General features: G+C 35.2%; 1 protein-coding gene across 1 annotated transcript in view; it reads left to right on the forward strand.

Annotated features, from left to right (window-relative positions):
* Window positions 1-25,897, forward strand: part of PRMT3 (protein arginine methyltransferase 3) — a 149,408-nt gene extending 123,511 nt beyond the window's left edge. The window contains exons 14-16 of the mRNA XM_021001936.2: window positions 7,130-7,180; window positions 7,346-7,433; window positions 23,158-25,897. Coding sequence (XP_020857595.1) covers window positions 7,130-7,180; window positions 7,346-7,433; window positions 23,158-23,267 — 249 coding nt within the window. The 3' untranslated portion in view covers window positions 23,268-25,897. The remainder of the gene's footprint in view (window positions 1-7,129; window positions 7,181-7,345; window positions 7,434-23,157) is intronic.
* Window positions 25,898-26,349: the final 452 nt, after the last annotated feature.

Here is a 26,349-nt window from a genome sequence, read left to right on the forward strand (position 1 = left end):
AGCAGTTTTCTAGATTTATTGCCTAATATGTATACGGACTATAAGGGAACAATTTGCCCCTCCGTAAAAATACTTAGCAAAGAATTAAGGAGGATGGTTTAATGAAGATGCCCAAAGAGTTAGAACACAAGGGTCCTAGTTTCAACTCAGCAATAATTCTCTATGTAACCTTGAGCAAGTTACTTTACCATTGTATGGCTCAGTTTCTTCATCTGTTAAATGAAGATGTTTTTTAAGGTCCCTTCCAGCCCAAAAATTTTATTATTATAATTTGAAGTACCATTTTCATTTCCTTAGAGTTACTATGTTGAATATTTTTAATATCCAGTGACAATTTTAGTACATGACCATACTCTTTCAGTATTGAAAGTAATTAATTCTACCCAGTGAGTTTAGTAAAAACAATAATTTAGTAAGCTTTACTGGATAAGTAATAGAAAAAGACACACTTTTGAAATGAACTGAATATTGTAAAAGAGATTTAGAAAAAATAGTAAATCTGTGCATTTGAAAAAAAAAATCTCAATGTGCCAAATGTTTTAGTCATCTACTTAGTCTTCTCTGGTAATCTAGCAACTAAAACTAGATAATGCTGTTGCTTTCTATTGCTGCCTAATAAACGTTGCAGAAGATGTTGATTTTTCTGCTGGTGTGTTAAGATTTAATAACCCCAGAGGCCAGGCATTGAGTTTTGTCTGGATTCTATATTAACGTACAAAATGCAATAAATGTTAACATTCTCAACAAAAGAACCATAGAACACAAATTAGCTTTATAATGATTTTCAATAATCAGTGTACTTTTAACATATTTTATAAGCTTTAATTAATTCCTCTTTTAAAAATGCATTATTTTCCCATTAACCAAAATGATGACAGCATAATTAATAGTTTTTTCTTCTTAGAACCACAGAAGTCAGAATAAGTGTGTGAACTAAAAATGTTGAATTTTGTTAATAAGTCTTTTTTGTACTACCACATGAACTCTTTAGTTGCCGTTTTACCATTGGTTTTTCCCCTTTAGCTTGAGATTTTAATTGTGTGAAAGTTTTAACTACTTTGGTCAATGGTGGTTCTACTTTAATTTAGAAATTACATTTTTATATCCTTCCCTAACAGTGAAAATATTTTGAATCCAGACTTTGAATCATAGATTTAGAGCTAAAAGGGACCTTATAGGCTCTCTATTTCTACCTCCTTATTTTACATCTGAGGAAACTGAGCCTCATAGAAATTAATTTGCACAAAGTCACCCCAGTAGTAAGTGGCAGAGTGAGAACTTGACTTCAGGTCCTTTATTGCCCAGCCCAGTGCTCTTTCCACCCCTCCATATGGTGCTGCCTCCAGGAGAATATAAAGAAACGAATAAGGCTGTGCTGAGAATAAGCCATGCTGGGGGTTTCAGGAGGAGAAAGCAGCAGGTCTCTCCTCTTTCCCTTCCAAACAGTCTTGCCATTTCTTCATAGGCACTGGCTCACTACATTTATTCACCACACATACTAATTAGTTAGCACAGATGTACTAGATAAATAGGATTTGTTTTCCTACCTTTTAACAAGAAACATAAAATGGCAGATATACTGTGACTCCAGATCAACTGGAGAGTTGTCTCCTTTTCAGTAAAAGTCTGTTCTTGTTACAGAAGAGGGAAGGTATTTTCAGACATGAAGAATGAGTTGATTTGTTTGTCTTATTTATTATTTGATTTGCCTGATGAACAGTGAAGAGGGAAGGAATCATTGGGAAGAGGTGACAGCAGTCTAAAAAAAGATATCAGTAAGTTTTTTTTAAAATTGTAGTCAGTAAGGCAGTACATCAAAAACATGTCAAAGTTCAAACTCCAGAGCATCTAGATGTGGTTTCGTTTTTATAGAAGAGGTTTTTGTGTTGCCAAGAAAATTTTGACTTGGAAAAATAGCTTTTAGATAAGCAAAGAGATTATAGCTTTTCATAATGACATTCTCCAGTTTTGAGTCATTGAATAACGTATGAGAAGATTGTCAACAGAACTCATATTTTAGTTGTCTTTGTCTTGACTAGAGTGTACCATTTTCTGCCTTCCAAAAGATATTCTGTTATTGTAATTACAACCTGGAGGGCCAAATTAATGTTAATACTTATCTGTTAATGGCTTATCTGTCATTGAGAGGTAGCATGACAGAGGGAATTAAGAGATATCCAGGAGTCCTGTCTTGGTCATACATTTGCTGGATGACCTGGGCAAGTCACTTAACCTGTTAGTGCTGCCAGGCAGTTCTTCAATGGATATATGACTTAGAAAAGGTCACAACATAAAGTATTTAGAGAATCAAGGAAGGAAATCACCTCTTTGTACCTGTGTATAGAGAGGGAGAGTCAATGGCCAAATTAATTATAGAGGGGATCACAGAAGATAAACTGGACAATTTTGATTATAAAATTGAAATGCTTTTGTACAAACAAATTTAAAATTAGAGACATTTGGGGAAAAATCTATGCAGCAAATTTCTCTGATAATGATCTTGTTGCTAAGATATTCAAAAAACTGAAATATGTAGGAGCAAGAGCTAGTCCCCAGTAGATAAATGATCAAAGACTGTAAAGAGGCAGTTCTCAAAGGAAGGAATCTGAGCTATTAATAGCCATATGAAAAAATGCTCCAAGCCACTAATGATTAGAAAAATACAAATTAAACATCTCTGAAACTCTGCCTTTCACCCTATAGATTGACCAAGATATCAAAAAAGGAAAATGACAATTGGGAAGTCTTTAGGAAACTGGCGCACTAAGGCACTATTGGTAGACCTATGAATTGGTCTAAACATTCTAGAAAGCAATGTGAAACTATTACAAACAAGATGTTACTAAAGTATTTATTGTCTCACCCACCTACTACCACCCCCCATTGGAAAAAATAGACAAACAAAATCCTTGCAACAAAAATGCATGGGTGAGCAAAATAAATTCCCCTATTGACTGTGTCCAGCTCTCATTCTGCATCTTGAATCCATATCCTCTCCATCAGAAGATGAGTAGCATAATTCATCATCAGTCCTCTGGAATAATGTCTTTCAAATTTGTTTCAATTTGTTTGTCTTTATAGTAGTTTTGTTATTGTATAAATAGTTCTCTTGGTTCTGTTCACTTTACTCTGCATCATTTCGTGTATGTCTTTTTAGGTTTCTCAGAAATGCTGTACCTTTCATGATTTCTTATAGCACAATAATATTCCATTACATTTACATGCCATAATTTATTAAGCTGTTTCCCATTTGATGCTCCCCCTCCCCCAGTTTCCAGTTCTTTTCCACTACAAAAAGAGCTGATACAAGTAAATATTTTTGTACAAATAGGTCCTTTTTCTCTTTCATCTCTTTGGGGCACACCTTATAGCTGAATCAAAGGGTATACAATGTTAAGTGACTTTTTACATACGGTTAAAATTTCTTTCTAGAATAGTTAGATCAATTCAAAGTTACACCAATAATGCATTAATGTGTTTGTTTTCCTGCAGTTCTTCTAACATTTGTCATTTTCCTTTTTTGTCATCTTGGCCAATCTGATGGATGTAAAAGCAGAACATCAGAGATGCTTTAATTTGGATTTCTTTGACTATTAGTTGGAACATTTTTTCATATGGCTATTGATAGCTTGGATTTCTTTCTTTAAGAATTGCCTATTCATGTGCTTTGGCCATTTATCAGTTGGAGAATGATTCTCTTAGTCTTACAGATTTGATCAGTTTCTTAAATGTCTGAGAAAAAACACCTATCAAAGAAAGCTTGCTGCAAAGAATTTATTTCCCAGTTAATTGTTTCCTTCTAATTTTAACTGTATTGGTTTTGTTTGTGCAAAAGCTTTTTAGTTACAATTTATAAAATAAATATTGTCCATTTTATCTTCTAGGATCCTCTTTCTCTTGTTTGATAATAAACTCTTCCCTTCCATGGATTTGAAAGAAAGTCTCTCCCTTATTTATCTAATTTGTTTATGATGTGTATCCAAATCATATGTCCATTTTAAGCTCATAATGGTATGTGAGTGTGAAGCGTTCATCTAAACCGGGTGGGGGTACCTGCGGCCGTGAGGCCACATGTGGCCCTCTGGGTCCTCAAGTGCAGTCCTTTGACTGAATCCAAACTTCACAGAGCAAATCCTTTTGCCACTGGCTCCCCACCCCTGATCTCAACCTGATTTTTATCAGACTGCTTTCAAGTTTTGCCAGCAGTAGTTATTCTGAATGAAATTTCTCTTTCTGTTTCTTCCTGCTGGATTTTGTTGGTAATATGCAGGAATGCTGATGACTTCTGTGGATTTATTTTACATCCTTCAACTTTGCTGAATTTATTGTCAATTTTTTAATATTTATTTGACTCCCGTGGTTCAGGTGTAAGTAAGCTATCATATCATCGGCAAAAAGGATATCATCTGCAAAAAGTAACAGTTTTGTTTCCTTTTTGCCTGTGTTTATTTGCTCAATTTCTTTTTTTTCTCACTGTAGCTATGTCAAATAGTACTAGTAATGATGGTTGTCCTTGCTTTACCTCTAATCTTATTGAGAAGGCCTCTAGTTTATCCCCCTTATACATAATGCTAGCTCTGGGTTTTAGATCAATAATACTTGCCGTATGAAGAAAAGGACCATTTATTTCAATGTTTAGACTGTATTTGACAGAAATGGGTGTTATAGTTTCCAAAAACTTTTTCTGCATCTGTAGATGTAATCATTATTTTTGTTGTTATTTTTGTTATTAATGTGGTCTGTTATGTTTCTAGTCTTCCTGATAGTGAATCAATCCTAATTCCTGGTATACGTAGCCATAGAATTTGTTCTTTTTGACATAATTGCTGTAGCTTCTTTGCTAATACATTGTTTAAAATTTTGGTGTCGATGTTCATTAGGGATATTGGTCTATCTTTTGGTTTTGATTGTCTCCAGTTTAAGTATCAAGACCATATTTGTATCATAGAAAGAATTTGGTAAAAATCCTTCTTTTCCTATCTTTACAAATATTTATGTAACATTGAATTATTTGTTCTTTGAATGTTTGATAGAATTTGCTTGTGAATTCATCTATTTTTTGTTTGGGAGTTCCTTTTTTGCTTGTTGAACTTTTTAAAAGTAAGATGGGTTAAATATCTGTTGTTTTAATCTGAACATTTTATATTTTTTCACATTTATTTAAAATTATCAACTTTATTGGTACATAGTTGAACAGTATAGTTTCTCATCCTTTACTTCTTCACTTGTGAATGCACCTTTTTCATTTTTGATACTAGTAATTTGGTTTTCTTTTTAGCTAATTTTTCTCCAAAAAAAACCTAGTTCATATCTTTGTTAATTTAATGCGAGCTTTTTGCCTACAGATTTGTTAATATCTTCAATTTGGTACCTTATTTTTAAAAATTTATTTTCTGGGGGGGGTTTATGCCCAGTATATGCATTCCCTTTCTTGATAATGAAAGTGTTTAAAGAGATAAAATTTCCCCTAAAGTCTGCTTTGGCTACATCCCACCAATTTTTTTTATATTGTCATATTGCTGTCATTTTGTTTGATGAAATTATCTGTTGCTTCTATGATTTGTTCTTTTAATTACCAATTTCTTTAGAATTAAGTTATTTAGCCTCCAGTTATTTTTAATTCTTTCTTCAATAGTCCTTTATTGAGTGTAACTTATTGCATTGTCTGTAAAGAATATATTTGATATTTCTACTTTCTGCATTTTTCTGGGAGTTTTATGATCTAATACATGCTGCAAAATAGATTTGCTCCTTCCTATTCTCATTTGGTGATATCTAGGAATCTATCACATCTAACTTTTTGTTTAATTTTTCCTTTAAGTAGATTCTGTTCCATTCAATACCTAGGCTAAATACTGATATTAATTCGTTGTCTGTGGTTCCTTTCAGCATAATGTAGTTTCCCTTTTTTTAAAAAAAAATCTCTTTATCAAGTCTATTTTTGCTGTTAGCTTGTCTAAAATCTTGATTGCTACCCATGCTTTTGGGACTTCAGTAGAAGAATAATAGGTTTTGCTCTATTCTTTTTTTTTTAATTCTCTGTAAATCTTCATGTTTTGCATATGGTTTTTGTAAAAAGTATATTGTTGGATTCTGCTTTCTAATCCATTCTGCTAACCACTTCTATTTTATGAGTGAGTTCATCCTACTCACATTTATAGGCATGATTATTGTGTATTTTCTTCCACCTTATTCTCTTATTCTTCTTTCTTTCTTCTCTGCCCCCTCACCCTTTACAAAGTAGACCAGGGGGAAAGAAAGAAAGGGTGAGCTTGGCACTTCACGCAGTTCTCCCCAGCCCCTCTGTCCCTCATTTCCACTCACCTACACCTGTCCCAGGTTTTTACCTTTTTTTTTTTAAAACTTCTCCTGATATTAGAATTTATTTTGCATATGACTAATCCCTCTCTGAATTTACCATCCCTCTTGTTCATTCTTTACTTAATTCCTTGTTTCCTAATTTCCCTCTTCAGGTAAATGTATTTCTATACCAAACTCTTGTGTATGTTCTTTAACCTGTTCAGATAAAAATATGGTTGAAGTATTCCCTATTCCACCCACGTTTTCCACCTTTTTTGTATAGTATAGTCTTTTGCTTTCTCACCTATATCTTGTGTAGACTAATTTTTAGGTGAGGTCACTCTCCCTAGATCTTAGTTGGAGTAGTTGTGGGAGAGACATTAACTGTACTGCTTCTTCCTCCATCTTTGCCAGTCAAGTCACTAAACTGTGCATACCTTTTGACCAAGCAATACTACTATTAGGCCTATACTCCATTGATGTCAAAGAAAGAGGGAAAGAAGGATCATACATGCAAAATATTGAATAGTAAAGTTGACATTAGTAGTATTATGGAACTAAAAGTACCATTTCGCCTGTACTGGATTGAATAAACTTTTATGAGCTAGCATGGGAAAGTATATTGTGATATGGAAATGCAATGAAAAGGGTAGCTCCTTTGCCTGTAGAAGGAATACCAGGTTGTAAAAAGGGAATATAACTTGAGAAATAGAACTTTGTTCAGTGATCTGGGAAGAGATTCTCTATCAGAAAAAGGAATAAATAATCATTTATAGTTTAATATGATGATCTGGTCATTATTGATGCTTTCTTTTTCTTTTTTTAATAGGCAGTTGCTGGCTACTTTGATATCTTTTTTGAGAAGAACTGCCACAAAAAAGTAAGCCTGACAAGTTATATAATGAGTTCATTTTATTAAATGTACCTTTTTTGGTCTGGAGTTTGTCTCCTTGTTGATACATGTTTAAGCATATGCGAGCGTTTGCTCTGTATTTGGTATTGATTAATGTAGCATGACATTAAAAGCCTCGTCCTGCCTCTGTAGGTCTTATTCTCCACGGGTCCCCACGCTACCCAGACTCACTGGAAGCAAACACTATTTCTACTGGAGAAGCCATTTTCTGTTAAAGCAGGTAAGAGGAAAAGTAGAGTGGGAAATGTTTTAATTTGGATGCAAGTTAGTATTCCATTCCACACACTCTTATTTAGTACCCACTATGTTCAAGGCATTGTGATCCTATGATGTGATAACTCTAGTTGTCATTGTCTACAAATCTTATTTGAGAAAACCTGGTTTTTGAAGGTGTTTCAGTAAAATGAAGTGATTAAAGATGGGAACGTCTCAAGGGAAAAAAATAAACATTCTTCCTTGCTTAATAATTAAGTATTTCAGTGGATAGAGCACTGGCCCTGAAGCCAGGAGGACCTGAATTCAAATCCAACCTCTGACCAAACACTTGACACTTACTAGCTGTGTGACCCTGGGCAAGTCACTTAACCCCAATTGCCTTAAAAAAAAATTAAGTATTTCATAGTATCACACATTGATGAATAGCATTTTGTTCTGTTCTAATAAATGAAGTAGAAACGTTGCGTTATTTAACCAATACAAGAGGAATGTGAAGTTAAAATTGCCCAACTTCTGTCATCTTTTTATAAAGTAGAAATATTAAGAACCTGCTTCGATTAGATACTTTAGGCCATTTCTTTTTCCAACACAAATGTGTTTAACACAATGCATATTTGTTATTGGTAAAACTCTTTAAAATAATCCACATTATATATAGATTATATCTTCTTTATATGTCTGGCACAATGTAAAAATCCTTTTCCTAAGGTCAAGTCCCAGGTCTGCCACTTACCATCTGTGCATGAGGTAGCAATGGGAAGTTAGTGCGGAGAGGAAATTGGAACCAGATTGTGAAAGGCTTTAAGTGGCAGAGAAGTTTCTGTTTTATTTGAGAAGTAGGAAGGAGCCAGTAAAGCATTTTATGTTGAAGAGTGGCCTAGTCAGATCTGTGACTTGGGAAACTTGCTCTCCCAAAATCTCAGGGACAGGTCAGCCTCTTCTCAGCCTCCCTTTCCTCTTCTATCTGAAATGCTAAAGTGTTTTCCATTTCTGCCTCAAAAAAATCAGATCCAGGACGGAATTTCCGTATCAGTTCTTACATCTTTTTATTTAACAAAGTCCACAAAATTTTGGCTGTTCTCCCTTTAGCACTGAGAAAGCTACAGTAGATTTGCAGGAAATTGAACTGCTCTGTCATGCCTCTGTTTCCCAGACTCCTTCAGGGAGGAGAGAGTGCTGGGCCTGGAGTCAAGACTTTTGTTAAAATCTTACTTCAATTATTTGCTTGCTTTATGACCCTGGGCAAGTCACATAACCTCTTTCTACCTCAATTTCTTCAACTGTAAAATGAGGATAATAATAGCACCTTCCTCTCAGAGTTATTGTGAGGATTGAATGAGATAATGTTTATAAAGCACTTAGCACAGTGCCTGGCAACAAGTAAACACTATATAAACACTTGTTCCCTTCCCCTACTTTCCCTCCCTGAGCCAGAGAATTTAGAGAAAAATGTGCTGGTTCCAGGACTGACCAAATGGATTGAGTCTGGTCTTGATCAAGATAGGCAACCTGATTTGAACAGACTTGGTCTTCCTTTAAGTCTTCTGGCTATCTTCTATCAATCCATCAACAAGCATTTATTAAATGATTACTACATACCAGATGTAGGAACTCTTATTCCACATAATTAAATTTCTCATAACTGAAGCTTATTTCTTTTAAGTGTCATCTTTTTTTGAGTTTGTCTAAAATAACAAGCCAGGGTGGAATCTGGCATTTTATTTTTCTTAATGAATTTTATTTTTTTCCAATTACAGGTAAAGATAATTTTTAACATTCATTTTTGTAAAATTTTAGTTCCAAATTTTCCTCTCTTCCCTTCCCCCTCCCCAAGATAGCAAGCAATCTTATATAGGTTATACATGTACAATCATGTTAAACATATTTGCACATTGGTCGTGTTGTGAAAAAAGAAATGGAACAAAAGGGAAAAAAATATGAGAAAGAAAAAACAAAAAAAGTGAAAATAGTAGGCCTCAATCTGCATCCATAGTTCTTTATCTGAATGTGGTTATCATTTTCCATCAGGAGTCTTCCATTACATTTATATATCACACTTGTTCAGCCATTCTCCAGTTAATGAGTATCCCCTCAATTTCCAACTCTTTACCACCACAAAAAAAGCTGCTATAAATATTTTTGTCCGTGTGGGTCATTTTCACTTTTTATAATCTCTCTGGGGTACAGACCTGGAAGTGGTATTGCTGGGTCAAAGGGTATGCCCAGTTTGATAGCCCTTTGGGCATAGTTCCAAATTGCTCTCCAAAGTGGTTGGATCAGTTCACAACTCCACCAGTAATGCATTAGTGTGGAATCTGGCATTTTAATAGCAAAGTAGCCTAGTTACAAAATGGCTCCAGTCAAGACTGATAGGGAATTGTTTAGGGGAGGGGAGAAAGAGAAGGGGATCTTTGTCTTCACCATATTCATTTGATGGGAGGAAAATTTTGTGAAGTGTCATTTCTATTAAGCAGTTTTAATGCATACTTTTTACCTCCTTAAATATGGTAGTGAGCATAATCAAGGTCATCATGTAGTATATAGGACACCATTAATACTGTTTTAATTTAATTCAATTGTACTTGGCCATAATACAGTTATTCTCCTACAAATGCCTGAGATTTGTGTGGCTGTTTCTTCCTATATCAAGTACTCTGGAGTGCTCTGTTGCCTGAGTTGTCTGCTTTCCATTATTATAGTCACCAAAAGTCTTTAACACTTCATTTCCTAGTTGTTGTTTAGTTATTTTTTAGTTGTGTCCAACTCTTTTTTTACCCCATTTGGGTTTTCTTGGCATAGGTACTGGAGTGCTTTGCCATTTCCTTCTCCAGCTCATTTTACCGATGAAGAAACTGAGACAAATAGGGTTAAGTGACTTGCCCAGGGTCACACAGCTAGTAAGTGTCTGAGGCTGTTTTTGAACTCAGGAAGATGAGTCTTCCTCACTCCAGCCCCTTAATCTATCAGCTGTGCCACCTATCTGCCCCCATTTCCTAGTACTAGTATAATTCTTCCTACCCACTTTTAATTTGCTGTTTTTAATATGCTGAAACTATGAAGCTTGATAAAAAGTATACTGTCAGTGACAAAGTCTTTAGACTCTAGTAAATGTTAGTGAATGTTTAATAAGGTGGGGGTGAGGGGAGAGGGAAGATAGAATGTGCTGCAAGATATACTTTTTAAAAATTTTTTATTAATTTATTTTGATTCATCAACAATCACTTCCACATGCTTTTGAGTTGAAAATTTTTCTCCCACTTCCTCCCCCCCCCTCCCCAGGATGGCACACAATCTGACATAGGCTTTACATTTACATTCCTATTAAACATATTTTCACATTAGTGAAGTTGTAAGTAAAAATTAAAACCAATAGGAGGAACCATCAGAAAGATGAAACAAAACTCAACAGAAGGTAAAAATAAGTGATAGCGATTCGACTTCCATAGTTCTTTCTTTGGATGTGGACAGCATTTTCCATCCAGAGGCCTCTGGAGATGTTGCAAGACATACTTTTAAGTTTAATCTGCATTATAACATTTTCTCCATGATTTTCTCATGTCTAGAAAGTGTAAAAAAAGAAAACACATAAAGCCTTTATTTGTAATATTTGTCAGTTTCTGAGATGAAAATTTAAGAACTGGTTAACCTTGTATGAGCTAGCTCCAGCACACCTCTGTCTCTGAATAAATTCTAAACACCCCTGTAATGTGGTAAACATTATAACTTGCTTTATAACAGATTTTATAAGGCTTCCCAGTAGCCCTTTCATGGGTGCCAATTATAGGTATGGTTTTCAGTGTTTTTAGTTACAGGAAAGATAGAAGATCATCATACTTTTGGTGTACTTTGCATTTTAACATTTGCTGTCTGATTCCATTCTTTTTCAGACAATTAGACAAACTCAGCCCATGTTCTCACAAGTCAGAGCTGCTTAGTTTAACTTGGATTTGTCTCCTAATTAGTAATGTACTTTGTAGATGTATAAATTCAGGGCATTTTCTAGTGTACCAATGTGGAATCATTTCTTTCCTATTTAGTTTGCTCTGATAAATTTTTTAAATTAAAGATAAGCAAAAGATTAGCAAAACATTAATTACCTGCTCTTTAAAAAAAAGGGGGGATTCGTCTATAGTTATTAGCAGGTTACAGTTTTTCTGAAGTAGGTAATTTGGAGATGAACATAAAATTAAACATTGTTCTTTTAGAATATCAAGAACTTGGATTGTTTCTTTGTAAACAAGTAGCTATTTTTATTGTTATAATTTGACCATTTGATGGTTTACAGAGAATTGTTGCAGCCTTAGTTGCACAGCTTCAGATAGTGATGGTGGCTAATAGGAAGGGGTTCAAAGAACTTTGCCTCATGTGTCTGGTATGTCACTATATGGGGAGAGGTCTACTTTGTGTTATAGTAGAATGATTTGTCTCTGCAGGAAATGAGCTGGTTAAATTCTCAAAATCTGCCTCTTGTCTTGGAATAGAAAGATAGCTGTAGGGGCAGCTAGATTGTGCAGTAGATAGACCACCAGCCTTGGATTCAGGAAGACCTGAGTTCAAAAATGGCCTCAGACACTTGACACTTACTAGCTGTTATGACCTGGGCAAGTCACTTCATGTTGCCTCCTTTAAAAAGAAGGAAGGAAGGAAGGAAGGAAGGAAGGAAGGAAGGAAGGAAGGAAGGAAGGAAGGAAGGAAGGAAGGAGAAAGAAAGAAAAAGAAAGATGGCTGTACTGTAGTAATAAATATTTCTTATTTACATTTGAAGTGAGTTGTTTTTTGGTTTGTTTTTTTTACTTCTGCTCTGGGAACGTGAATTGCCATAATATTATGAAAAAGAAAGGAAATTTGACAAAAAGAACAAGATGCAAACTTTTGTTTGGGGCAGGGCAAAATAGACTAATAAAAAAGGAAGCTAAGGGAAAGGGTCTATTGAAATAGAGTTTTTGAAACAGAATGGAGATGAGATGTCACCATTACTCAGGAAGATACATTTTGCATATGTCTGTCTGGGACAGAAATTATAGTTTTTTTTATCAATAGAAAATGAAATGTATTTTAAAGCTCTGTGTGTGTGTGTGGCAATTCCTCTGAAGTTCATAATGCTCAGCATACAGAAAGTACTTTTAGTAACTAAAGTGACACTTTTTTCTTTATTCCTTTTGATCACAAAATGACCTCTCAAGGACTCATCCATCCCAATGACCCTGGGATTCATTATTATACATAGAAAGCTTAAAAAATATAATTTCAACTTCAAGGGGCTTTTGGCTATAATTGAGCTGTATTACTAAATTAAAGATGAGCATGAAACTAATGCAGTTGGTAATGATTCTGGTAAAGAGAATTTAATTTTGAAAGATGTCAAAGCTTCTTTGGTTAGAATTTTTATATCTTTACCTTTAAAAGAAAATAATGTTTAGTAGAAACAGAAATGAAATGTTTTTTTAAAGCAATCCAAAAATATGTACCCATCTCCTGTTTATTTCATACGGAACCTTTTTACATTAACGTTTAACAAATACCAGCTATGTGGATTGTGATTAGTTTACGAACCATCTAGATGCTTGATAACCAAAACCTCTAAAAATAGCCTTGAAAACCTTTTGAGTTTGGTTTCGCCATCTTTACAGAAATTGACTTTTTTACATGTGGGCAGACAAACTCCATTAGCAATAAAACAGCACACGGTACTCATTTCCTCACTTTGTGATTGCCTGGAAGTGGACATAAAACCTTGATGGTGGTTTTTTTTTTGTTTCCAAAAAGGTTGAGCACAGCAAAACCGAAATGGAGCGAATGCAACTAAATTCCTGTAAATTCTGTGGTTCTTTTTTCTTTCTGATAATTGAGTTGAGGGTTAGAATCTTGAAATGTACATTTCTTCTCCAGGATAGCTATTGTTGTCTTAGTATTTTCTTTTTAAACAAAGAGCTTAGTAATTCAGATTTTTGTCTTGAGTAGACATTAAATAGGACTTTATTAAATAGTGAGTTAATAAACATTTGTTGAATTGGATTTAGGATGTTAATTTGAAATTAAGATTTTTCTAAGATAATACTCCTACTGTTCCTGACAAAATGAATGCTTAAATCCTAATTGTTCCTAGCTCAGGTGTTCTTGTAACCAGCACTTTTTTGGGGGGATATCTTGTTACTGTAAGCTTTTTGAACATAGTATAATGGGGCTTTAAGAAGCCAATACCTGTCCTGACTTCACTTATGTCTTCCATACTGTATTTCCCTGCTTACTATTGATTTAAATGGTTGGGCCAATACATAGGGAGCCAGCAGAATACATTGAAGCATCACAGCCGGAGGGAAATGTTACCTCATTTTGAAGAAAATTTAAAAATAAAATTAGTACCATCTCTCTGTGATAGTAATGTTGTACAGGGATAGGCTAAATAATCATAATCCCCTTTATTGTTCCTGACCAGCCTCTGGTTATAGTGCTAATGAACAGGGAAATTGCCAAAAGGCAGACAATGGGAGAGAAGGGAAACAAAGGACCTGAATGATCACAAAGTAGGTAATTACTGCTTTGCAGCCTGTTCCATTTTCACATGCAGTGTTAAATGGCTACCGTGTAAAAATGAATGCTGCTTCTCTGCTTTTCTCTTCCAAAAGATTTTCTATATTAGGCTCAAGTTAACCTTCTGTTTTCTGTCCTGTAACCCACTCAAATCCTGATTGAATGTGACTAGATCCAAATAAATATAATCAGTTAATGTCTCTGTTGAAACATGTATGTTCTTCAGGCTACATTTCCCTTCCTGTTCAATATAGGTTGTGACAAAAGCTGTCCAATATCATAATTGCCACTCAAGATTGACACAAGTGGGCAAGGGTGGGGAGAATCATCTTATAAATATTGGGACATTGAACTTTTTAAAAAAGAATCTAATACATTATTGTAAATGTTTAAGGTTAAATTTTTTTTCTATTAAAAAAAAGCCTTTTCAAGATCATCTGAGTCTCTTCTGAGTTCAGTGAGTAATCTTAATCTTTTAGCAGATGAGTCACATTGAATTTGTGGTACTAATCTAAATCTGTCTGCATTTGTGACATGCTTTATATGTGATCTCTGATTATTATTGATCTCTCATAGAAATGTTTAGTGCTTTCATTTGCATTGTCAGAGTAAGATCATTTATTCATTTTCTCAAATCCAAAACATCCTAGCCTCTAAGTACATTGTAACAAAGGAATTCAACCCATTTCTCTTTTGAATCCACCAATATGGTAAAACCGTGTTAACCTCTGAAACAAAATATGCTCCTTAATTTTAATTAGTCATTCATGAGAAGTTTGGTTTTAACTAGATGGATATATTTTTACCTTATATCTAGAGATGTTTTACCCATACCTAAAGATGTTTAAATTATCTGTGTGTGTGTGTGTGTGTGTGTATACACATACATTTTTACCTAGTATTCTTTAAAAAAAAAAAAAAAGAAACTTTAAAACCAAAATAAAATAACTAACTTAAAAAGCATAACTGTTGTACTTTGAAGTTTAATAGAGAACTGTATGAAGCTTAATAATGAATTATGGATTGTTGTTTTTTTAAACATACTGTAACCTGTAGAGTAAATCATCAGCTTTCCAGCTGTGTCATCCATCTAGAAGATAGCTGAAAGCAACAAAATCAAGAAAGTCTTTGAAACAGTCAAAAAAAAAGTTCATGTACTAAAGATTATATTTTAGCTGTTCACTCAGAATGTCTTACATTTTTACTTTTTACTTATTTAGTTTTGCTTAGCTCATAATTCTATTTTTTAAAAAATTATCAAGCATTTCTCTCCCTCTCCCCAGCTTGAAAGGAAAAAGAAAAAAAATTACAACAAATCAGCATTGTCAAGCAAAACAAATTCCTGTTTTGGCCATGCCCAGAATGAGCGTATCATGCTGCTAGTCTGTCATCTCTGTTAACAGCTAGTTAGAATGCTTCATTATCAGCCCACCTTATTATGTTGATCATAGTTATTAAGTTTTTCAAAATTGTTTAGTTTTCAGATATGGACCTTATACTATAGATTTTTCTCCCTTCAATCTGCATCAGTTTGTAAAAGATACTAGTATTCATATCATTCAGCTACTAGAAATTCTTTAGCTATTTTCCAATTGTTGAGCAGTCCTTAGTTTCCAGTTCTTTTTCCCTACACACACACACACCTGCCATAATTATTTTTTTTTATACATAGGTAAATGTAGAGAGGTCTGCCTTAGCAAGAAGAAGGGCCACCTCTTCAAGGGTGGAAGTGGTGAAGGGGGAAATGGTGGGGAAAGATACATGACTGATATGTGAGAAGTCAGGAGGGGAGAAGAGGAAGTGCAGGTAGAATAGCTGTAGGGTTTTTTTGGTTACCTGTGAGGCAGGGTGCCCAGCTGAGAGGATGCAGGAGGGATGCCTTAGAAGGCCTGAGGAAGGATAAGAAGGGTTGGGGTCACTACTGTGATGAGTGGGAAAGCTAATTGGGGATTTGGTCAAGCAGTGTCTGTGGTCCTACCATCATAGGATATTTGCTGGTTGAGGAGCTTTCTATGTTTTTTCAGCCACCTTGTGGTGACATTTGCATGCACTAAACTTCTTTAAGAAATGATGATAGAGTCAATGTTATTACTTTTACTTATTTCTCATTTTTTAGACTTCAGTGCTTGTTTTAACAGATTGGATTAGAGGTGCAGTAATTACATGTGCTGTCTTCTTTAATCTTTATCCTTTCATCTGATTAGGTATTGATTTTAACTTTTGCCCTAACTAGTCAATGATCTGATCTGACTGCAACCACGCACCTGATTCTGAAATGACTCTCACATCTGTAACTAGTTATTGTCCTGTCTGTTTAGCTACTCTCTGTTTCATTTTTCATGATGACATTTGGTGTTCAACACAAGTGCTATATAGTACCTTCTACCTCCCTTCTTGTGGGGAAAAAAAAGCATCTGTGATCATAGGCTTGAACCTTCTGAATTATCTTACAATCCTTTGTTCTCTGACATAATTTCTGCCTTTCTGTCCTCTGTGCCTACCTTTGCATTAAAACAGTAGGATATCATGTAGACATTTACTTGTTTGGAAGATCTTGATGTAGTCTGAAGAGAATTTATCTACTTTTTTAGTCTTCTGCAGTAGTTATTGGTGTATAAGCTGCAATTGTGAGTACTACAAGGTAAAATAACCAATTGTATCTTGAAACAATGTTATTTTTGCCTTTGAGATAATAAGGAAATCAAACCCACAATCTCCTGTATTTCCCTTTCTGAAGAAGACCTGTGAGCCATCTGTATCAAAAATGTCAGTGTTGATATGATTCATTTCCTTCTTCCTTAATATTAATCAACTCATATGCTGATATTTCAATTCAGCCAACATTTTTTAAGCCCCTACTATTTTCAAGACACTGTGCTAGTCCCCCTTGCCCAGTACTTTAGACCTTACAGGATGAAAAAAAAGATAAACAGAAAGATAATTTGATTAGGGGTGGGGGGGGAGAAACATTAATAAGTAGGGGTATCAAGAACGGAGGAGATGGCACCTGAACTGAGCCTTAAAGGAGGTGAAGAATTCCAAGAAACTGAGGAGAGAGTCAATAACCGGTGTAGCAGACAGCTTGTACAAAGGCACAAGAGGGAGATAAGTCTGGTCATCCATTTTGTCTGGAGCAGGTGATGTGTGTAGGAGGATGATGTAAAAGAAATCTGGAAAGGTAGAGGAGACCCAGATTGTGGGGGACTTTATGTCTCAGATTAAGAAGTTTGTGTTTTTCAGCATGACTAATATGGAAATATGTTTTGCATGATTGCACATGTATAACCTATATAAAATTGCTTAAGGTCTTAGGGAGGAGGGAAGGGTGGGAGGGAGGAAAAATTTGGAACACAAATTTTTTTTTTAAATGTTGAAAATTGTTTTTATGTACAATTAGGAAAAAATTATTATTTTTTAAAAAAAAGAAATTTATGTTTTATCCTTTATCTGCAACTGCAGATTTTTGAACAGGAGATGAATGTGTTTTTGTTTGTTTTGTTTTTTGGGGGGTTTTTTCTGAGGTTATAAACTCAAATAAATAGGGAAGGATGGTGGTTCCCTCGATAGGAACAGAAATGTTTTGAGGATGCTCAGGTTTAGGGGGGAGTAATGAGTTTCATTTGGGGCATTTTGATTTTGAAAATGCAACCAGGATATTAGTATAGAGAAGCCTCCTGGCATTTGGCAGTGTGGGTCTGAACTTTAGCAGTGCTTCATTTTAGGACAAACTGAAACATATCCAAAGGATAAGGATGGTGAGAAGATTGACAACTATGCCGTAATAGGTTCGATTGAAGGACGACTATGCCGTAATAGGTTCGATTGAAGGATATGGCAAAATTTATGCTGGAGAAAAGATTTAGGCAAAAGATGACACCTGGCCTTAAGTACTTGAAGGGTTATTAATATGTGTTCAGATCTAGGTTGGACTAAATCAGTGGTGCCATTGACTTAGAAAACCACAAATTAACATTATGTTTTATTTTTATTTTGTTCAGTATTTCCCAGTTAAACTTTAATCTAGTCCTAGCAGCACTCAAGAGGGGCTGGTGTTTGACACCTTTGGATTAGATGACCTCTGAGTTCCTTTCTTATCTTAAGATCAAAACAAGTTTAAATTGTTCCCAAGCCTACCTTGTTTTGATGATTCAGGGTCACCTATATGAATATCAGTTATCAGACCCACAGAAGTTTTAGTGTTATCTGGTTGGTCAGATATATATATAACCAAAAGATGACCGAACCTTTAGGTGGCTCTACACTTATTTCAATAATGCTTCCACTTACTTCTCAAAATATATTTAGAAAGTTTCTTCAGGAATGACCTTCAGAACCATTTGTAAATATATGGTACTTCTCAACGAGTTGTTAAGATCCATGAGGCCAAAAAATGTGTGTTGCCCAAATCTAATCTTTGCATCTATCACTGTTCAATATGGAACAGGTTCTCAACACACACCTGTTTAATTGAATTCTTTTGACTATCCACAGTGCTGGCAAACTTTTGTCCTATTTTGATTTTGGAACATAGCCAAAATGAGTTCAAAACAGAATTTGATAAAAATAAGATGGCAGATCAAGTAATACCCTTTTAGGTCCAAAATCATGTATATCTATAAAGTGATCATAGTAGTTTTCTTTGGTAACTCATAAACTAGTCCTAGAGACAGTTCTTGAGGAGGAATTGCAAAAATATTTTAAGCCACAGAGATCTTCATTTTAATGAATGTATCTCCTCCCAAAGTAACAGCTTTGAAGGGGATCATGTATATTTAGAAGTAAAAGAGGTAGTATGTTTTTCAAATAGTCCTATTATTTATAGTCAAACTTTGTATGACAATGTTTACATAAAACTACTGATACACTAATATATGTTACATAATGCTATTGTTTTAATCTGGCTGAAAACAAATTAATGATTTCTCCTTCCCCATGCTAGAGGAAACCATGTCTTTGATCTTTATTGTGAATACTGTTTATATCTTCTCTAGGGATAGGATTCTTTGTTTTTAAAGGGATATATTAAAATGCTATAATAAATATATGGATTCAGTTTTTTTTTTAAATTGAACTGCAAGACTGGATTCTGTTGTGCTTGAGGCAGTCTGCCTGTGATAAGGGCAAGGTGATGCAGCACAGCTCCAGAGAGAGCATCCTCCAGCAGAACTGCTTAAAGACATCAGTCATTTTACATCTATGTGACACTGATTAATTACTCTGATCTGCTTTGGTGTTATAGCCATTGCCTTTGCACCCTAGACAGTCTGTGAGGATGGGAGAGTGTGTTTGCCAACCACCGATTACATATTTATTGTGGTATTTCCTGATACTCGTTTGTTTGAAATGAATACATAAATGCCTTCACTGCTTAAATCATCCTTTGGTGTACTTTTAAGATAGAGCTTTTCCTACTGTGTCATTTCACTTTTAAAACCAATTTATACCATGTTTTACATCATGTGATTCGAGTTAGACATGACCTAGGAGATTGTTTAGTCCAATAAGAGGAGGAAACCGAGACAGAAAGAGATCAAATTTGTCCATAGTCACAGAACTTATAGGTGCTACTTAAAAAGCAAAACCAAACCCAAAAAAGACCCACTACGGCAAAATAGACTCCAACTTCAACTTGATCGATGGATGTATTACAAAATCGGTTAATCTGATTCAGGTTCAGGGTAATATTCGGGTTAATGCAGACCAGCTGTGGAGCACATTACACTTGATTTGGTTTAAGGTAGGCAAAATAAACAGCCATCATAACAACGTGGTGTGGCCACAGAACTATGGGTAAAGAATTCTCCTCCTGAATAACTAGAAGTACAAAGGACTCTGATACTGGTTTAGCCTGAAGTAGAGAGTTGGATAGAATGTTATATGAAAGGCAAAGTATTATTCCAGTTTCAACAATCAGGCTGTGTTGGAATAAAACGTTTATGAAAACCTGTATTTTAAAAATTTTGAATAGCATTTACTTTATCATAATGAGACATGTTACCTAGGATGAGAGAGAAAATCTGATAAACCACTTAAGTAATAGCAATTCACAATTACTCATTTCAATGTTGATTTCATGTCAGTAACTTAAAACTAGATAGATAATAAACATTTATTAAGGCATTCTGCTCAGCCCACTATAAATATTATATCATTTGATCCCCACATCAACCCTGTGAAATAGGTGATGTTGTTACCCCAATTTACAGATAAGGAAACTGAGGGAGATGAGTTAAACTGCCCAGGTTCATGCAATTAGTAAGTACCTGAGGTCAGATTGGAACTCAGGTCTTCCTGACTCCTGGATAACTAGCTGGCTGATAGAGAGCTGATACAGAGCCCTGTTTACCTAGGTTTCCTCATCTGTAAAATGAACTGGAGAAGGAAATGCAAACCATTCTGCTATCTATGTCAAGAAAACTCCAAATGGGATCACGAAGAGTCAAACATGACTGAAAAACAACTGAATGACAACTTCCTGATTCCAAGTCCTTAATAATTGATCAAACTAGTGGTTACTTATTTATCTATACTTGTACAGAAGCAAACAAGATTGCTTCTCATCGTAAACTGTCTAAATGATGCGTAACATTTCCTGTTTGATTAAACTTCCTGTTTGGGAAACAGGAAGTGTCTCATTTGAATCTTGGTCTCCACATGACCCTGGTCAAGTCACTTAAATAATGCATTAGTAATTAATTGGAACTTGGAGTACCTCAGAGATCATCTGGTTCATTCAACCTTTCATTTTACAGCCATGGAACCTGGGGCTCAGAAAAGTTACATGAATTTGTCATCCAGTGATTCGGAGGAATAGCTGAGCCTCAAGTCGAGGTCTCATGATTGCTATTCTACTGCTCTGTCTACTCTATCACACTGCCCTCTGCACACCATTTACATTTAACTTGTTAAAATAAGGTCTCTTCACTTTTTTTGTGTCATGGACCCCTTTGATAGACTGGATGAGCCTAAGGACCCCTTCTCAGAATAATGTATTTGTCTTAAAGACTGGGCCTCCTTCACTCACCCAGGCTAGAAGTTCAGGGTAATCCACAGTTCTGATTCCACTGTTAATCAGCACAGGAACTTTGACCTGGTCCGGCTTCTGCCTCCCTAGGCAACTGCATGATTCCTCACTCAATGGGGGGCTCACGATATAAATGTCAGCTTAGTAAAGGCACCAGATCAGCTTAGATTTTGCAGCTGACAACTCCCAAGCTTCAAAGACTCACCATTCTCTCCCTCTGCAGTAGCTTCAGATTATAGCCATGGGCCACCATGCCCAGCAGAATGTTTTTAAATACATAAAATTAATAGGATTACAAAGGAAACTATGCATTGAAATAAAAATGTGATTTTTTTCCCATCCATTTTTATAAACTCTGGAAATATGTCCACAGACCACTTAGAGATCTGTCAGACCCCCAGATTAAGAACCCCTGTTTTCTTATAAGGTTGGGGTAGTTGATCTCTAAGGTCCTTTCCAGCTCTAAACCATATGATCATTTGATTGGGGGGGGGGGTGAGTGGGAGGTAGTTGGGGTTAAGTGATTTGCCCAGGGTCACACAGCTAGTGAATGTCTCAAACCAGATTTGAACTCCTGACTCCAAGATCAGTGCTTTATCCACTGTGTCACTTAGCTGCCCCTGATTCTAAGTTTAAGCACTGTGGTAGCCAGCATAAAAAACCAAAAGCTAAAATAATGTACATTTTCAGAAATAATTAAAATAATTATTAACTTGAACTTTATCAGAAATCTAAAATTTGTACTGTTGCTATGAGCACTGTGTCCCTGTAACCTAACAAAGGGTGGTTAGGATGGGATGTCATTGCTTTATTTTTTAAAAAAATATTGAGGAATATGTCAGAATTGTAATTAGAAATCCTAGCTATAATCAATGAACAAGAATAACTACTTTTGTCTTAATTGTAAATATAATGTTAGATTTCATCCAGATTCTTCCATTAATACAGACTCTCCCCACCCCAAGATCTTATATTAAAGTACATGAATTTAGAAATTATGAGTTTTGTGGAAGACTGTATGTTACCACACTTCCTAACCATTTCTCTGCGAGGTCTCCACATGCTCCCATTAGAATGTAAGCTCTTTGAGGGCAAAGGGACTCTTTGTATTTGTATCTACAATTATTGGAACAATGCCTGACACATAGTAAACAATAAATACTTTTTCCACCTGTGACTTTTTTTTTTAATGACTTTACATATTACCTAGCTGGAGATTAAGTATTGCTATTTGAAACTACCACATTGAAAAATTTAGTAATTAGGTTTACAAATTTGAGGAAATTTGTTTTTTAACATTATAATTCTAATATTATACCACATTTTTTTCATAATTGTTTTTGAAGCATTTTGTGAGGGGTCCTGTTGTGTCAGCACAGATTGCTAAGCCTGAGGATATATCTGAGAAACTGTAAAATGCCTTTTGGTTTGGTCTCATGCTCTTGCTTTTAACCAAGAAATATTGATCTGTTATTTTTGCTTCCTTATTAAAAAATACTTCTTGCCACATCATTGAAAAAAATTCTGAAATGAACATGCAGTATAATTACTTATTTGTTCAGAATGTCTTGAATTTTAATTAGATTGCTTTCCACCTCTGGTGTAGTATCATATGTGTATTTTAAAATCTATAATCTTATTAAAACAAATCCAGTTCATCTTTCTAGCAATGAATTATATCGACATCCTATGGCTAGTTTATTTAAAGCAATGTGTTTGTGTTAAGAGGTGCATTTTCCTTACTTTATAGTTAATAAAGCTTTCTTTTGGATTCTGCTCACATAGAAATGGAGAATGATATTTTCAAAGATAATGGCTTTTCTTTACCTCATCTATTGCCAGTGCCACTATTGAAATTTTACTGCGTACTGAAAGTTATAAACACCCTGTACGTTTCTGTGTTATAAACATATATAGCACTTCTATTTTTTGAATTGCCACCATTAAGTACTAGTGCCCGATTTCTCCCATGAAGCTAGAGCTGGATACCCTGACCCTGTATGACCGCTATACATTGCTTTGCCATCAGAGTGCTAGTGTTTAGCATCTGTAGTGAATGATTACTTTTTTTGAGTGACTTAATGCCATTAATGTGTTATGCATATCACATTTAAAGTATGAGTAGTACATTAATTATTTTCTTGAAAATTCAAATTTCCTTTTTTTTTTTTAGGTGAGGCCTTAAAAGGAAAGATAACCATTCAAAAGAACAGGAAGGACCCACGTTCTCTCATCGTTACTCTTAAATTGAATAACTTAACTCAGACCTATAGCCTTCAGTGAAAGTTATTCTGTGTATACAAAACTAAGTGAAGACACACTGGGTAAAGAAACACGAGGGGGAGTTATTCCTTCACCTGGGTGATGGGTGCTTCACTAGTGAGTCTCCTGAATAAGAGAAAGGGGTGAGAGATGTTTCACACAGGCACCAACTGATTAATTTCTAAAATGGCATCTCTATAATCATGTACTCTAAATCTGAGACAGACTAGCAGACTGTAGCCAGATATGTTTCCTGTGCTGTGAAAATAATGAAAATCAAAATTGACTTAAATTTTGAACAAATGTAGCTGGGAAAAACACGTCAGTTTTCATTATATAAATTACAATTGAAAACAATTTAGGGGAAATATTGTAGTTGCCCAACTTAGCTGATCCTGTCGTGGATGGCCCATAGGATCATCATCTTGTGTCTTCATACTGGGAGTGCTCTACTTGGTATCCTTTCAATATTACCTAGTATATGTAAAGTCAGAAGCTGTACCTGAAGGTCCAAACTCTTTTCAAAGATCTAGAAGTTCCTGTATTATCATTTGCTGACCTGATGACTTTTTCAAATTAAATTATGTACTGATAACAGCTATAAAGTTTGATTAAGCATACAACAGTTAATGGTAATACTATGTAATATTTCCTTGTCTAAAATTGTGCAATTTACAATTATTGCCTCAGGTTGAACAAAAAAAGTGGCAAGCATTCAATAAAATATATATAGCTCTACAATCAGTACTTTAAGATGGGTCCTACAAAGTAGCCCCTTAAACAGAATAAATTTTAAAGTCATGTGCCATGCCTTGCAGATCAAAAGATGGGTTTTTCTCAGAATTAAGTATGCAGGAAGTATTATTATAACATGGTTCTACCAAAGAAAATCCCTTTCTTTTAGCTGAAATTTGGGAACCCCAGCTCCAACCATCTACAACCCCTATCTACTGTGTGCTATCCCAATAATATAAATGGAAATCAGTATGTTTGTGAGATAAAGAGAAATTGCATTCTCTCCCTTAGACTTAGATAGAAAAAAACAATTCATCACCATAGTTTTTAATCCAAGAGCAATTGAGAATCAAAGCCTCCCCTCAGCCATCACTGCTACCAAATATTACAGATTTCAGTGTCAAAAGAGAAGGTATATCCTTTCAAATGGTAAGGTTAAGATGATAATCACCAGATACTCGTACCTACATTCCTTCAAATTTATTGGTGCTAAATTTAACCAGTTTCCTCATATCAGAATTCCCAACTCATTCAGTTTCCAAGATATAGCAATAAATTTTAGTGTAAGAATTGAAAAGAGACCTAAAATGATGATGATGGCAGCTACCTGAAATACTTCAGAATTTCTCTTCAGTTGCCTCACTGGGCTGAACATAATGGGCTGATAGAGTCCAACAGGATCCCACAAGAAAATACTAGCTGTGCAGGATTCTTTTCTAGGAGGCAAAGGCCAAATTAGTCCAAAACTGTGACATCAGTTCTTTCCAAAGAAGAATACTTCCTTATTGAATTAGTAACTAAGAAATATTGCACCCCTCCCAGAGTGTTGAAATGACTTGCTACCTTTTAAAAGGATACACTCAAGAAATATGAATTTGTTATTAACCCTAAACACAACATCAATACGTGGCTAAGTTTCAGAATGGACAGTATTAGAAAGCCATGTGTGACAATAAGTGAAACTATTTAAAGAAGAATTGTGCTTTGTTTATTTTATTTCCCTCAGCTCTATTTGCATGGCTTATTGACTTGATAGGCCAATCAGAGTTCCTTCTGTTGGTCTTATTTTGCTAGAAGTAGTAATTATTAGACAACAGTTCTTTTCATGCTTGTCAAAAATACCCATCCCAGGAAAGAAATTCATGTATCTCTCCCTAACCAAGCTGCAGCTAGGTTAGGGTTACTTGCACTGATAGCTCTTGTCAGGTAAGTAAGAATGCCTTACAAGCTAAATGGGTGCCAATATCCAGGACCTATACTTTCCTCCCTTCCAGTCCTCCAGACTTCCCTCTCAGGATAAAAGCTCCCCACAGCAGCAACACAACAAGATTCCTGGCATGAGCCCTAGACCTCCAACCCTAAGGGTCTCATTATTTTCATGCCCCTGCCCCAAAGCTGGTCTTCTCCCACTATGCCTACAGTCCACCACTTTTCCCTCATTCCTATCCGTCTTTGTTTAGAGTTTGTGGAATCTGGTTTTGTCAACCGTACCTTAGGGGTGTTGGCAGTACTTTTTGAAAGAGGGGGTACCCTTAGACTCTCCCTTTAATTGAATTTGCTCTGGATGCTTGAATGGCTAGTTTCTTGCTTTGTTCTCTAAACCTGTGGTGTCAAACTCAAGTGGAAATGGGAGCCACCAAACTGTACCCAAGGAGCCCTGCAGACCACAGATTGACTTAGAAAACCACATGTTTATATATTTCTTTTTTTATTAATACATCAACACATTAAAATCGAATGGGAACTACATTTTAATCTGGTTCTGGTTACCCTCAAGAGTGTTGTGGGCTATGGGTTTGATACTCTATTCGAAAGCTCTTTAGTCATATGTTAGTCTTAAATGCCAGGTCTTGGAATAAAATGTCTTTCCTTAAAATTCTCTGTGATAAATAAACACAAACATACTTTGACAAATATACAGTGTCCTTTTCATTCGATGATAGATAGGGATTTACAGTTATCTCATAGGTTTTTTTTTTCCTCGAGTAGCAAAATAGCACAGTTTTGTAAAAAATTCATTTTCTAAAATTTGTGACGGTTGTGAATTTTATTGCTCTAAACCCATGGTTTATCAGAGTAGGGAATTCCTTCTACCAATGCAAATCAGCAACCTATCTGTTATTGTATAACCTTAGGGAAGTTCCAGAGGGCAGTGAAAGATTCAGTGTGCAGAGTCACACAGCTTGTATTTGTCAGGGGCAGGAAGTGAACCCAGAGCTTTATCACTCTAAGACCAGCCTTCTATCCACTATACTATATTTCTCTGTAATTGTAATGCCACAAATAAATCCCGAAACTATAATAAAGGTGGAAGACAAGTTTTCAAATAGAAATAGAACTATGTGCATCTACATGTCCATAGGCCTAG

Source organism: Phascolarctos cinereus, unplaced genomic scaffold (genome assembly GCF_003287225.1).
Source record: "Phascolarctos cinereus isolate Bilbo 61053 unplaced genomic scaffold, phaCin_HiC Scaffold_9;HRSCAF=440, whole genome shotgun sequence".
NCBI lineage: Eukaryota > Metazoa > Chordata > Mammalia > Diprotodontia > Phascolarctidae > Phascolarctos > Phascolarctos cinereus.